At 43.4% G+C, this 13,490-nt stretch overlaps 1 protein-coding gene across 1 annotated transcript; it reads right to left on the reverse strand.

Moving 5' to 3' along the window:
- Window positions 1–1,139: 1,139 nt before the first annotated feature.
- On the reverse strand, window positions 1,140–12,985 carry LOC124805636 (glycine-rich cell wall structural protein 1.8-like). The gene is made up of 3 exons (XM_047266204.1): window positions 12,227–12,985; window positions 4,858–5,169; window positions 1,140–1,349 (listed from the first exon to the last, which is right to left on the reverse strand). The coding sequence occupies exons 1-3, from the start codon at window positions 12,983–12,985 to the stop codon at window positions 1,140–1,142; spliced, it is 1,281 nt and encodes a 426-aa protein (XP_047122160.1).
- Between the last annotated feature and the right edge of the window lie 505 nt (window positions 12,986–13,490).

Consider the following 13,490-nt stretch of genomic DNA (forward strand, 5'->3'; position numbering starts at 1 on the left):
CTATATACGTACAAACATACGTAAACATTTACTTGAAGCTGACTAAGAAGGCAAATTTGGTCCGTAGTTTTGAATTAAATATTTGTTTCAAATATAATGACAGCTGTAGCAGAATTTTACAAATCTGCCTTCTGCGAAAGTGTTTTTCGATCACAAGGCACTTGTCTAGTACTTCCTCTAGGCCTGAAGTTATTTCTTAAATTTGTGTTTACGTCTTAAATTTATAGAATGACATTCTATGGTAAATTGTAGACGTGTTTTATCGTGTTAACTTCGTACATGGCTTCATATTTAATCCTAGAGTAAAATATAAACCGTCAGTTGTACGGTTTCTTTGCCTCACAGACCACCTTGTTAATTTTTTGCACATTTTGAAATAGTCGTGAAATTTATTGTCCTTTATTCCGGTGTAAGCTACACAAGAAACTGTTTTTCTTCCCAAGAAATTTGTATTCCATCCTAGTAGCTTTTTGCAATGCTGGCAATGCTACATAACAATATTGCAGAGGACGAATTTAATAAAAAAATCTGTCAAATTCACCCCATATCAAAATGTTATGCTACTTCGAGCTGTGGAGTCTAATTTTGAAATGATATTTTGCCAAGAACTGCTTCCTTATTTGCATCCTTTATTTGGGTAGGATATGATTAAACAATTGCTCTAAGTACAGCTCTGTATGTCCTCTCAACAACATGCCGCAGGGCTGCACATGGTCACGTGATGCCCCACCACGAAATTCCACCAGAAATTCGACGAAAATCCAATGAGCAGAGCAAGCACCAAGCACGGGCTGCCTACGTCATCGTAGCTGCGAATGTGCAGTACAGCCTGTTGCCTGGCGCTGTCTGGTAATTGCTCAAATGAACCCCTGGTGGCACTGTTCGCGTCGACATGTCCTTATCGCTGTAGGGAAAACCTAAGGGCCGAGCTTAACCCCGTCTGGCGCGCCAGGGCAACGGCGAGGCATGACGGATTAACACGACCCCAGCAGTCAAAGGGTTAACGAGTTGGTAGGTAAATTTGAAAGACGGTACGTTTTGCAAAATACATAAATAATTTATTAATTTACATACAAGAAGCTTTAACATAACAGAATGTGACTAAGTGCCCCACCGGGGCGTTGGCGCCGCGGCGACGATCAGTAGCCGCCTCCCAGGTACTTGCCACCGCTGTAGCCGCCCCCGACGTACTTGCCGCCTCCATAGCCGGCGTCACCTCCACCGCTAGCGTGTGCGTAGCTCTGACCGCCTCCCGCCTGCTCCTCGGCGCCGTACTGTTCGTCGTGCCCGTGGTACGCCTTCTCGCCGTGCGCGGCATCGTGTCCGCTAGCTGCGTCGCTGTGGGCGCCCTAAGTGGAAGGGATGGTCACGATAACTCACAGATAGTCACATTGGTGTTCACTGTTCGTATTTATATTGTGTATAGATATTGTGAAAGGCATGTGGTTATTGTAGGCAGTCAACATTATCCAAAACAGTTACAATAAAGTGGTCATAGTTATCTGGTCAGTGACAGCTGGGATGCAGCATACCTAGTAAGTACATACTGTGTAACTCCACTGTTCTTTGCACAACTTCTACAAGCTATATCCATTATAACGTGCATCCTGCGTTTAAAAATTGTCCCGCTCTACAGTTTTGACCGTCTCACTCTTTACTCCCAAAACGCCCCTTAATTTTTCCCATCAGCTTATTCATTCTTTTAGTCAAGTTATTGCATAAAACTCGATTATCCATAATTCGGTTCTATACCTCTTTATTAACTATCTAACCTACCCACACAATTTTGTACTTTTATCTGTAACATCACATTTTTTCTAATCTGCACTGTGTAACGTCCACATTTAGCTTCCATATGAAGGTAGTCTCCAGACACATGCTCTTAGAAAAAAACTTGCTGTTACTTGCTATTAATGTATTTCTCTTCTTCGGATAAGCTTTTACAGACAGCGAACTATAACATTAGCAAAAATAAACTCTCCATATTTAATTTATAGTTCCCAACGTAGTAGGAACGGGGTGTCGGAGGAGTAGTTGTATGAATCGAATTTAAATCCAGAGAGGGCCTTCATGCATGCCAAAAGCAGTGCTATTCACCACTAAAAATAGTTAAATGAAGGCAAGCGACGGCTAAATATTTTACAATATGAAGCTGGGTTTTTATGTATTTGGCAGACCATGAGATGACGAAATGGATTTTTATCAAATCAAAGCAAAATGTGGTACTTAGGAACGCTTTCAGCTGTCATGAATTCTTTTTGGGAATTCAAACCTAGTCTTTGTTGCGAAAACGTCCAAAGCCAAAGCATTTCGCATGACTTGTTACGAACCTTGACACTAGTTTGCGAAATTAAAGAGATGTCTTACCAGAGGGCAGCACGAATTAGAGGGAAAATATTGACCGTTAAGGTGGATGAACAAATGAAAGCGTATTTTTCTGAGAGAAAAGGTAATCATTCTGAAAGTACTGAGCTGAAAGTACAGAGCTACTTTGCCCTATGTCGGATGGTACAAAGGACAGCAATTTTGGGGCTGAAATATGTAATCATCTATCAGCGATGGATATTCAAGACGTCTTTCTAGCATCAGTGCCTCTTCTTTAAGTGGTCAGCAGTTTTATTTTAGTTCATGAGTATAGGTTGAGTCTATTCCAGTCCCACTCTACTCCAACCCTTCTACGAACATATCATCTTTGCATTTGCCCAGGATAGAATTTCGATCCTTCATGTCGTAGCCAGACACACTGTTCAACCTACGATATGCGACTAAACAGGACGAGAAGTACGAGTTTTAGTAATATTCACCATAAACCGTGTAACGTCATGCGTCATAAGTAATAGGTGTAACAAGCAATGGGTACAAGAGGGGATGTCAGTATCAAATTTAAGATAAGTGGTCTAAAATAATATTTTGATCCAAATGTGAATGTATGAAGTCTTGCACAATTGATAAATTTCTTCCGGATTTGGCAAAAATGCATGCTGCTGATTCCAAGATAAACAGTGTGCAAAATATCAATTTCCAACGTGTGCAGAAGTTCAAAAAAGAGATTCGGCGCTACGCTCTGCTCCGTTACGTTTCATATAACCTTAATGTCATTAATTCAAATGAATGTATGCATAAATTCCGTCCTTATAACTTCACATTATGCACAATATTTCGGAACACGTGGATCCATCTTCAGGTGTTATGATTTGGATCTATGTAATGATTCTCCGAAGTTACGCTACGGTGAAACGCCGACAGAGAATGATCATGTTATCAGTTATCAGCTATTTTATGATACTTTTAGATTTTTTGTAAATAACTGCGTTTATATTAACATTAGAAACAAGGGAACACATAAAATTATGCCTCTGGACGCTCCATAAACAGCATCAGCTGAAGATTTGTGGAAGATAAAACGTCATTGTGCATAGTTCGAAGTTGTTTGCTGCTACAAGCGTAACTTACGTGACTATTCAACGGTCAGCGATATCTGCACGTACAATTTAGAACTGAGGTCGAAGGCATGGGAAATGATTTTCAGTAATTGCTGTTACAGCGAGAATGCTGGTGTCTTACATCATTATAAAATCGATAGCGGCTCCGTCCAGTTCTATAGTGCTAGCAATCAGGTGTGTCAGACCTGGGGAAGATCACATAGAACCGACAAGTGAGTCAGTGAAAATGGTGGTTTGCAACTAGGAGCGAACGTTGGAAACGAATGAGATATACTACAAAACAGCTTTTTCAAACGAGAAATCCTGTTCAAAGCCGCAGAATTTGAAGCTGAGTTCTGGAACCATCACGTTAATAATGCACATGTGCCTGTCGGCGTCTAAACATTCAAAATATGGTAATGATATTTCCATGACTACTGTTACAACCACCTTCGGTTACCTAATGAAATAACTTGTTTCTAAACCTTTGGCATATACTGAACCCAGTGAAGGACTATCTGCAACGGCCGTTGTGACCGAGCGGTTCTAGGCGCTTCATTCTGGAACCGCGCGACCGCTACGGCATGGGCACGGATGTGTGTGATGTCTTTAGGTTAGTTAGTTTTATGTAGTTCTAAGTTCTAGGGCACTGACGACCTCAGGTGTTAAGTCCCATAGTGCTCAGAGCCATTTTAACCATTTTTGACTATCTGCAATTTCACGTAGCGAAATACTATGCAAAGTGAATCTTCCTGGCAGATTAAAACTGTGTGCCGGACCGAGACTCGAACTCGGGACCTGTGCCTTTCGCGGGCAAGTGCTCTACCAACTGAGCTACCCAAGCACGACTCACGCCCCGTCCTCACAGCTTTACTTCCGCCAGTACCTCGTCTTCTACCTTCCAAACTTTACAGAAGCTCTCCAGCTCTCCTGCGAACCTTGCAGAACTAGCACTCCTGAAAGAAAGGATATTGTGGAGACGTGGCTTTGCCACAGTCTTGGGGATGTCTCCAGAATGAGATTTTTACTCTGTAGCGGAGTGTGCGCTGATATGAAACTTCCAGGCAGATTCAAACTCGGGACCTTTGCCTTTCGCGGGCAAGTGTTCTACCAACTGAGCTACCCAAGCACGACTCACGCCCCGTCCTCACAGTTTTACTTCCCGAGTTCGAGTCTGGGTCCGGCATACAGTTTTAATCTGCCTGAAAGTTTCATACCATCGCACACTCCGCTACAGAGTGAAAATCTCATTCCACTATGAAAAGTGTTTCAATTATTCTTGGTGTAAGTCCTTGGAGGAGAGTTGTGCCTAGGTATGAAACTGAGTGGGCAGTGTATGTGCTTGGGTGTCATAATATTGTGATCTGCACCTCTTGTGGTCTTTCAGTGTAAGGAGTTGCCACGCAATAACACAAACAGTAAATAGAGGACGTACCTTTGAGTAGGCACCCTTTTCACCCTTCTCGTTCTCGGCGTGGCCGCCCTCGAACTGGCCGCCCTTCTTGTAGCCGCCGTGGCTGACGGCCTGCTTGGCTTCGAAGGCACCGTCCTTGCTGTGGTGGCCGCTCTGGTGGGCGTCATCGTAGAACTCGTGGTCCTTCTTGTACTCGTCCTTGTGGTACACGTTGTGGAAGCCGCTGGTCTTGTGGCCCTTGCGGTGGCTGCCCTCCTCCCCGAAGCTGGCGCTCTTGAAGCCCTTGGCTCCCTGCTGCTGGGCACCGTAGTGCGCAGCCTCGTCGTGGTGGGCCTGCGTTCAAAACAGCCACGCTCAGCCACGTATCTCTCGCGTACCAACGTGCTGGTATGATTCCAAAGAAAGTGCTAATATACACGCTATTACTGAATTGTCCCATTCATAATAAGGATAGCTTTTGATTCTGCCTTACTGAAAAAGGCAGTCGCACGATATCTTTGTTTACATAACATGATTCCCTTCTTGATGCTAAAGGATGAGATTAAAAAAACTGGTACATCTTCCGAAGTACAGCCGTGCGTCCCGTAAATCAGTGCAGTAACTTCCCACAGATTAACAAAAATCGTTAGTAACTGATGTAGAGGCATGAAAACTATAACCTGGTTTATTAGTCAACTTCCATTTGTCATGGTGCACAACAATATTTGTACCACGACCACAGTACACAAAACCACCAAACATAGGCAACCAAAATATAGTCACGCTGTCAAACAGCGAAGTAACAGCAGATTGAAACTGACTCTGTACCAATGACGTCTGTATTTAATGTCAGCTAAGGGAGTAGCAAAGGCTCGTAGTTTTGGAGGATGTTGAGAAAGTACCTGACTATACCGAAAACCAATAACTAAGAAATAAAAGGAAGTATAAAGGACGTTGTTTACATACCATATAACCCCAAACGCTATATATGATGACACTATTTAAAAGAACCGCTGCCGCACTGAGTTTTATCTCCACTATTCGTTATTAGTTATTGTGTAACAGGTGGAACGACGTCCAAAAAATAAAACTGATTTAACATCATACAAGGAACTATGAACAGTGAAAAGGATTCGCCAAGAATATTTGTTCCTTACAGAACATTACATCGAAGTAATTATTCATGTTGTGAATTAAATCCAAGAAGTATATCGTTAAAGAATTGCGAGGAGATTTTTAAAGTCGGACCACAGGATGCAACAACGCAGATGGCCCTAAACGTAGTGTCAGTAAGAAGTTATAATCTAATATTCAGTTCTGTAGCATGCTAATCAAAATTCATAGGAATCAAAATGTGTTCCCTGAAAAAGCCATTTGTGTGAATAGCGCAGCAGATATAGAAGTAGAGATGTAACGGATATTTATGAAAGTCAGGAGAGTTCCGTACTGCATACTGTATAAAGTTATTTCGATTACTGTTCCACACAGACGTACGCGCATCTTTCCTAATCAAAGTCAGTGATCTAGCGTTTAAAAGTGAACCGAAAATTCTCTCATATGCGCTTATTGCAAATGAGTAATTTTTTTTTTAATTTTGACTGACTACCATACAGAATGATCTTTCTGATGTGCAAGTTCTTCCTTTCGTGCTCTTGACATCCACAAACTTTCTTGAATTACCCATAAACTCTTATCGTGTACACAAGTTTTGTGTGTGTGTTTTTTAGCTTTAGTAACGTTTCACTGACTGAAAACTCTTACACTTTAATCGGTCGCTTCAAGTGATAGGTTTGACAAATCTTTCTGAATACATACTCTGGAAGTCTACTGAAAACAACACAATAATTCCTCATTGCACATTTTAACTAACAACTCACTGTGCTTTTGTTAACCTAATGGCAACTAAAGTTTCACTCTCGGTATTAAAAGTGTATGGTAATAAAGTAAACTTCAAGGCACCACATCCCAATGCCAAATACCAACCGTGATTTAGTTGCTTTAACAAGCAGTTGCCTGTAATCTAATCATTTCTTCTTATGTGCAACAGACAGTAAAATTAAAGATGTAGATAGTATAATACAGCTGCAGAAATTATTTTTCTATTGTAAGTTATTAATCGAAACTTCCATTTTTCTCGCAATGAAACCTCATTTTCTGGCAAGAAACAGTGAATTTACCATGTATACAGACCTACGTTCTTGAAGGAATAATTTCGGTTATAATACAACAGGTAGTTGTATTAAAATCATCCCTTGTGTTGATAATATTCTCTCATAGGAGAGAGCACATCCAGCGTGGAAGACGCTTGTAGAGATCCAAGAAACCGAATTGTTAAACAATCAAATCTTCAGACATGCAATTTACAGGATTAGCAAACAGATAAATGCACGCCTCCCATCGTAAGGTGAATGAAGAGAGAAATGTATTCATACATCGACCCAGAGAACGTGAATAAATTCAGGTAAAATATGTGCAGAAATATAAGTACATTGTGCAAAATATCTGTAACACCCATGAGAACGTCACGTCAGCCCTACGTGACACAACCTCTAGCTTTGAAATTGGCCTCATTTCTGCGAGGAAGAGATCCCACGTGCCTCCTCAGGCATTCCACATTCAGTTCAAGCCGCTCATTTAAAATTAGGTGACGTAAAGCTACAAACTGCGGAGTCGCAGACGTCTGGGTTTCACTTGCTGATCCAAATAGTCTGTGACGTTTTGTGTAGGACTAAGATCGTGTGACTTGGCAGGTCTTGGTAGAGTTCAATTAAGACAGTGGTACTGATGCATACATGTACAGTATTCTAGGATGAGTAGGATCAGTTTTTTGGCTCTCAGTGGGTGTCTGTTGCACGTGGAAAGTAAGTTCAGAAACGATTTATTTATGGCAGTCTACCCATTCCTAAAGAAAGGTGACAGGACAATCGTAAATAATAACAAAGAGATCTTTGTTTTTCAAGTACCGTAAAAGATATTGCCTTCAAGTTTACTTCAAAAAACCCAAACACAGCTCTAACAGAAGATCAGCGAATACCAAACCAAGTTTCTTCCAGGGTGCTCGTGAAAAACATGTTCCATTTAGTAACAGTTGTTGTTGTTGTTGTGGTCTTCAGTCCTGAGACTGGTTTGATGCAGCTCTCCATGCTACTCTATCCTGTGCAAGCTTCTTCATCTCCCAGTACCTACTGCAACCTACATCCTTCTGAATCTGCTTAGTGTATTCATCTCTTGGTCTCCCTCTACGATTTTTACCCTCCACGCTGCCCTCCATTGCTAAATTTGTGATCCCTTGATGCCTCAAAACATGTCCTACCAACCGATCCCTTCTTCTAGTGCCACAAACTTCTCTTCTCCCCAATCCTATTCAATACCTCCTCATTAGTTATGTGATCTACCCACCTTATCTTCAGCATTCTTCTGTAGCACCACATTTCGAAAGCTTCTATTCTCTTCTTGTCCATACTAGTTATCGTCCATGTTTCACTTCCATACATGGCTACACTCCATACAAATACTTTCAGAAACGACTTCCTGACACTTAAATCTATACTCGATGTTAACAAATTTCTCTTCTTTAGAAACGATTTCCTTGCCATTGCCAGTCTACATTTTATATCCTCTCTACTTCTACCATCATCAATTATTTTACTCCCCAAATAGCAAAACTCCTTTACTACTTTAAGTGTCTCATTTCCTAATCTAATTCCCTCAGCATCACCTGATTTAATTTGACTACATTCCATTATCCTCGTTTTGCTTTTGTTGATGTTCATCTTATATCCTCCTTTCAAGACACTGTCCATTCCGTTCAACTGCTCTTCCAAGTCCTTTGCTGTCTCTGACAGAATTACAATGTCATCGGCGAACCTCAAAGTTTTTACTTCTTCTCCATGAATTTTAATACCTACTCCGAATTTTTCTTTTGTTTCCTTTACTGCTTGCTCAATACACAGATTGAATAACATCTGGGAGAGGCTACAACCCTGTCTCACTCCTTTCCCAACCACTGCTTCCCTTTCATGTCCCTCGACTCTTATAACTGCCATCTGGTTTCTGTACAAATTGTAAATAGCCTTTCGCTCCCTGTATTTTACCCCTGCCGACTTTAGAATGTGAAAGAGAGTATTCCAGTCAACATTGACAAAAGCTTTCTCTAAGTCTACAAATGCTAGAAACGTAGGTTTGCCTTTTCTTAATCTTTCTTCTAAGAGAAGTGGTAAGGTTAGTATTGCCTCACGTGTTCCAACATTTCTACGGAATCCAAACTGATCTTCCCCGAGGTCAGCTTTACCAGTTTTTCCATTCGTCTGTAAAGAATTCGCGTTAGTATTTTGCAGCTGTGACTTATTAAACTGATAGTTCGGTAATTTTCACATCTATCAACACCTGCTTTCTTTGGGATTGGAATTATTATATTCTTCTTGAAGTCTGAGGGTATTTCACCTGTCTCATACATCTTGCTCACTAGATGGTAGAGTTTTGTCAGGACTGGCTCTCCCAAGGCTGTCAGTAGTTCTAATGGAATGTTGTCTACTCCCGGGGCCTTGTTTCGACTCAGGTCTTTTAGTGCTCTCTCAAACTCTTCACGCAGTATCGTATCTCCCATTTCATCTTCATCTACATCCTCTTCCATTTCCATAATATTGTCCTCAAGTACATCGCCCTTGTATAAACCCTCTATATACTCCTTCCACCTTTCTGCCTTCCCTTCTTTGCTTAGAACTGGGTTGCCATCTGAGCTCTTGATATTCGTACAAGTGGTTCTCTTCTCTCCAAAGGTCTCTTTAATTTTCCTGTAGGCAGTATCTATCTTATCCCTAGTGAGACAAGCCTCTACATCCTTACATCTGTCCTCTAGCCATCCCTACTTAGCCATTTTGCACTTCCTGTCGATCTCATTTCTGAGACGTTTGCATTCCTTTTTGCCTACTTCATTTACTGCATTTTTATATTTTCTCCTTTCATCAATTAATTTCAATATTTCTTCTGTTACCCAAGGATTTCTATTAGCCTTCGTCTTTTTACCTACTTGATCGTCTGCTGCTTTCACTACTTCATCCCTCAGAGCTACCCATTCTTCTTCTACTGTATTTCTTTCCCCCATTCCTGTCAATTGTTCCCTTATGCTCTCCCTGAAACTCTCTACAACCTCTCGTTCTTTCAGTTTACCCAGGTCCCATGTCCTTAAATTCCCACCTTTTTGCAGTTTCTTCAGTTTCAATCTGCAGTTCATAACCAAGAGATTGTGGTCAGAATCCATATCTGCCCCTGGAAATGTCTTACAATTTTAAACCTGGTTCCTAAATCTCTGTCTTACCATTATATAATCTATCTGATACCTTTTAGTATCTCCAGGATTCTTCCAGGTACACAACCTTCTTTTATGATTCTTGAACCAAGTGTTAGCTATGATTAAGTTATGCTCTGTGCAAAATTCTACAAGGCGGCTTCCTCTTTCATTTCTTCCCCCCCAATCCATATTCACCTACTATGATTACTTCTCTCCCTTTTCCTACTGACGAATTCCAGTCACCCATGACTATTAAATTTTCGTCTCCCTTCACTACCTGAATAATTTCTTTTATCTCATCACACATTTCTTCAATTTCTTCGTCATCTGCAGAGCTAGTTGGCATATAAACTTGTACTACTGAAGTAGGCGTGGGCTTCATGTCTACTTGACGACAATGATGCATTCACTATGCTGTTTGTAGTAGCTTGCCCGCATTCCTATCTTTTTATTCTTTATTAAACCGACTCCTGCATTACCCCTATTTGCTTTTGTATTTATAACCCTGTATTCGCCTGACCAAAAGTCTTGTTCCTCCTGCCACCGAACTTCACTAATTCCCACTATATCTAACTTTAACCTATCCATTTCCCTTTTTAAATTTTCTAACCTACCTGCCCGATTAAGGGATCTGACATTCCACGCTCCGATCCGTAGAACGCCAGTTTTCTTTCTCCTGATAACGACGTCATCTTGAGTAGTCCCCGCCCGGAGATCCGAATGGGGGACTATTTTTCCTCCGGAATATTTTACCCAAGAGGATGCCATCATCATTTAATCGTACAGTAAAGCTGCATGCCCTCGAGAAAAATTACGTTTGTAGTTTCCCCTTGCTTTCAGCCGTTCGCAGTACCAGCACAGCAAGGCCGTTTTGGTTAATGTTACAAGGCCAGATCAGTCAATCATCCAGACTGTTGCCCCTGCAACTACTGAAAAGGCTGCTGCCCCTCTTCAGGAACCACATGTTTGTCTGGCCTCTCAACAGATATTCCTCCGTTGTGGTTGCACCTACTGAACGGCCATCTGTATCGCTGAGGCACGCAAGCCTCCCCACCAGCGGCAAGGTCCATGGTTCATGGGGAGTTAGTAACAGTATTGAAATATTATTCAATCCGCAACAGCCTAATCATCGGTATTTTCTTCGACTGCAGGAAAGCATATCACTCGACTGACTTACAGCCTCTTCTTGACTTCCTGGAAGGGCAGGGAATAGATTCAAAGATATTGTGCCTCATAAAAGAAACACTGAGGACGCAAAGTTAAGTAAAATGTGTGGGAGAGATGACAGAGCACTTTTCAATTAAAAACGATGTTAGGCTAATGATGCGGACTGCCATCACTCCAACCTCATCCTAGACAAGATAATTCGGGAAGCCAACTTGGGCGAGCTGACTTTAACATCGCTTGCATTAACCACGAATTACACGCAGATCAAGAGGTCAGGCCCTTAAAGTATCTTGGTGGGATTGATCTAGAAAAGGAAGCACGGAGATTTAGATTACAGTAACTCAAGAGAGCGTACGGGGGAACGCATGACATCTACGAGAAGCAGTGCATGTCAAAACATACAGAGGTTACGCACTACAGTACGGTGATCAAAGTTGAAGCTGTACGTGCAGCCGAAACATTAATTCTTAACAGAAAAGGCGACCTCGAAAAAAATCTCAAAGGAAGAACCAAAGATTATGATGAAAATTATTGGACCAAAATAAATGAGGACAGATACTGCCTGAAATCCCGTAAAGTGACAGAGAAATTACCAAACCTGGCAGCAGACACTAGGCTCATATTTTGAGGACATGTTCAGAGAGTGCCAACAATGAGACTTGCACACAAATTTATGACACATGTCGGAAAATTAGCGGATATATCATGGGTTCAGCAGCTGGATGAGAATAACCTCGAGAGAACGCAAATAGAGGCAGAGAAAGTAGTAGACGAGGAACTGTTGTGTCAAAAGATAAACTGGTGGGTCGTACAGCAAAAGAATGAGGTGAAAATATATAAGAGTCATATGGAACACAAGGGGAATGAATGCATTGAGTTTTCCAGTAGGCTCTCTAAGCCAAAAATTACTACAAAATAATTTAGAAAATAATGATAATGGTGGTTTAGATTTACCTTCTTCTCGCCAGCTCCTTCGCTGTAGTGCCCCTTATCGGCTTCGGCTGCGTGGACGCCCTTCTCGCCTTTGTCGAATGACTCCTGCACCTTGTAGCCCTTGTCCCCCTTGCCGCCCTTGGCAGCGTGGTGACCCGCGGCGTAGGACTCACCGCCACCCTTCTTGTAGCCGGAGTCCTGGTAGCCGCCGCCCTGCGACCCGTAGTACTCGGCGCCCTTGTGGCCGCCAGCGCCGCCCCCGCCGTGACCCAGGTCCTCCAGAGCTGCACTGTGCTCCAGACCTCCGTCGTAGTCGATGTGTCCGATGCCTTCGCCGCCCACGTATCCCAACCCAGCGCCGGCGCCGAGGCCGCCTCCGTGTCCGAGTGCGCCGAAGCCCTTAGGCAGCACCAGCTTGCTCAGCCCCAGCCCACCTGCCGCATAGTACTTGCCGAATCCAGGCCCGTAGTACTTGCCGTAGCCGGCTCCGCCGCCGAGTCCCACGCCGCCTTCCACGCCTTCGGAACCGTAGTCCGCGTAGTGGTCGTAGTAGGCGCTGCCATCGCCGCCGGCGTCGCCGAGCTTCACCACCTGCACTGGCCCCTTGCCGTCGGACTGGTATATGTACCCTGTGGCCGAGGAGTCGAGGTCCTTGCTGGCGGAGCGCATCATGTACATCTTTCCGCGGATGTCCTGCGCAGGATCCGGACTGGCGCCAGCCCACGCCGCTGGCAGCAGGCACGCTAACACCAGAAGGCGGCTCGTCGGTCTCGGCGCCATCGTTAGAAGAACTATCTGTGTGTGTTCGCCGAGTGCTACCTGCACCGAACTGTGCTGATAGCCTGCAGTCCCACACCTTTTATACACCAGCCGGCTGTATCTTTTCCAGAACCTTCGGATACCGATACATGGACACGTTAGGCAAACGGCCTCCGCGATCGTGCGCTCGCGCCGAAACGGTCCACTGGTTCTACAGCCGTGAATGTCAAAATACCCGAGCACGTGGGAAGCCCCCTTTTTGCCTCCATTTTCTCGTCCGCTGTCTTGGCTAACTATATCGCTCGAGGACACGGCCCTGCGGGCGTCTCTCTCGCAACGACTTCCCCCGGCGGCTCCGCCGAGTGGTGGGGAGGGACTATGTCGGCAGCTCCAAGTTCCATTGCACTTTGTAAAGCCAACGGAATTCCGTCTCCTGTTCGGAATCGGTCGCGCTTGCGGTGCGGTGCCGAAAGCGTGAAAAAAGCACAAATCAGGTCGGGGAACCGCGCTGCGTGATTTCGACGTG

This window comes from Schistocerca piceifrons, chromosome 7 (assembly GCF_021461385.2).
Source record: "Schistocerca piceifrons isolate TAMUIC-IGC-003096 chromosome 7, iqSchPice1.1, whole genome shotgun sequence".
NCBI lineage: Eukaryota > Metazoa > Arthropoda > Insecta > Orthoptera > Acrididae > Schistocerca > Schistocerca piceifrons.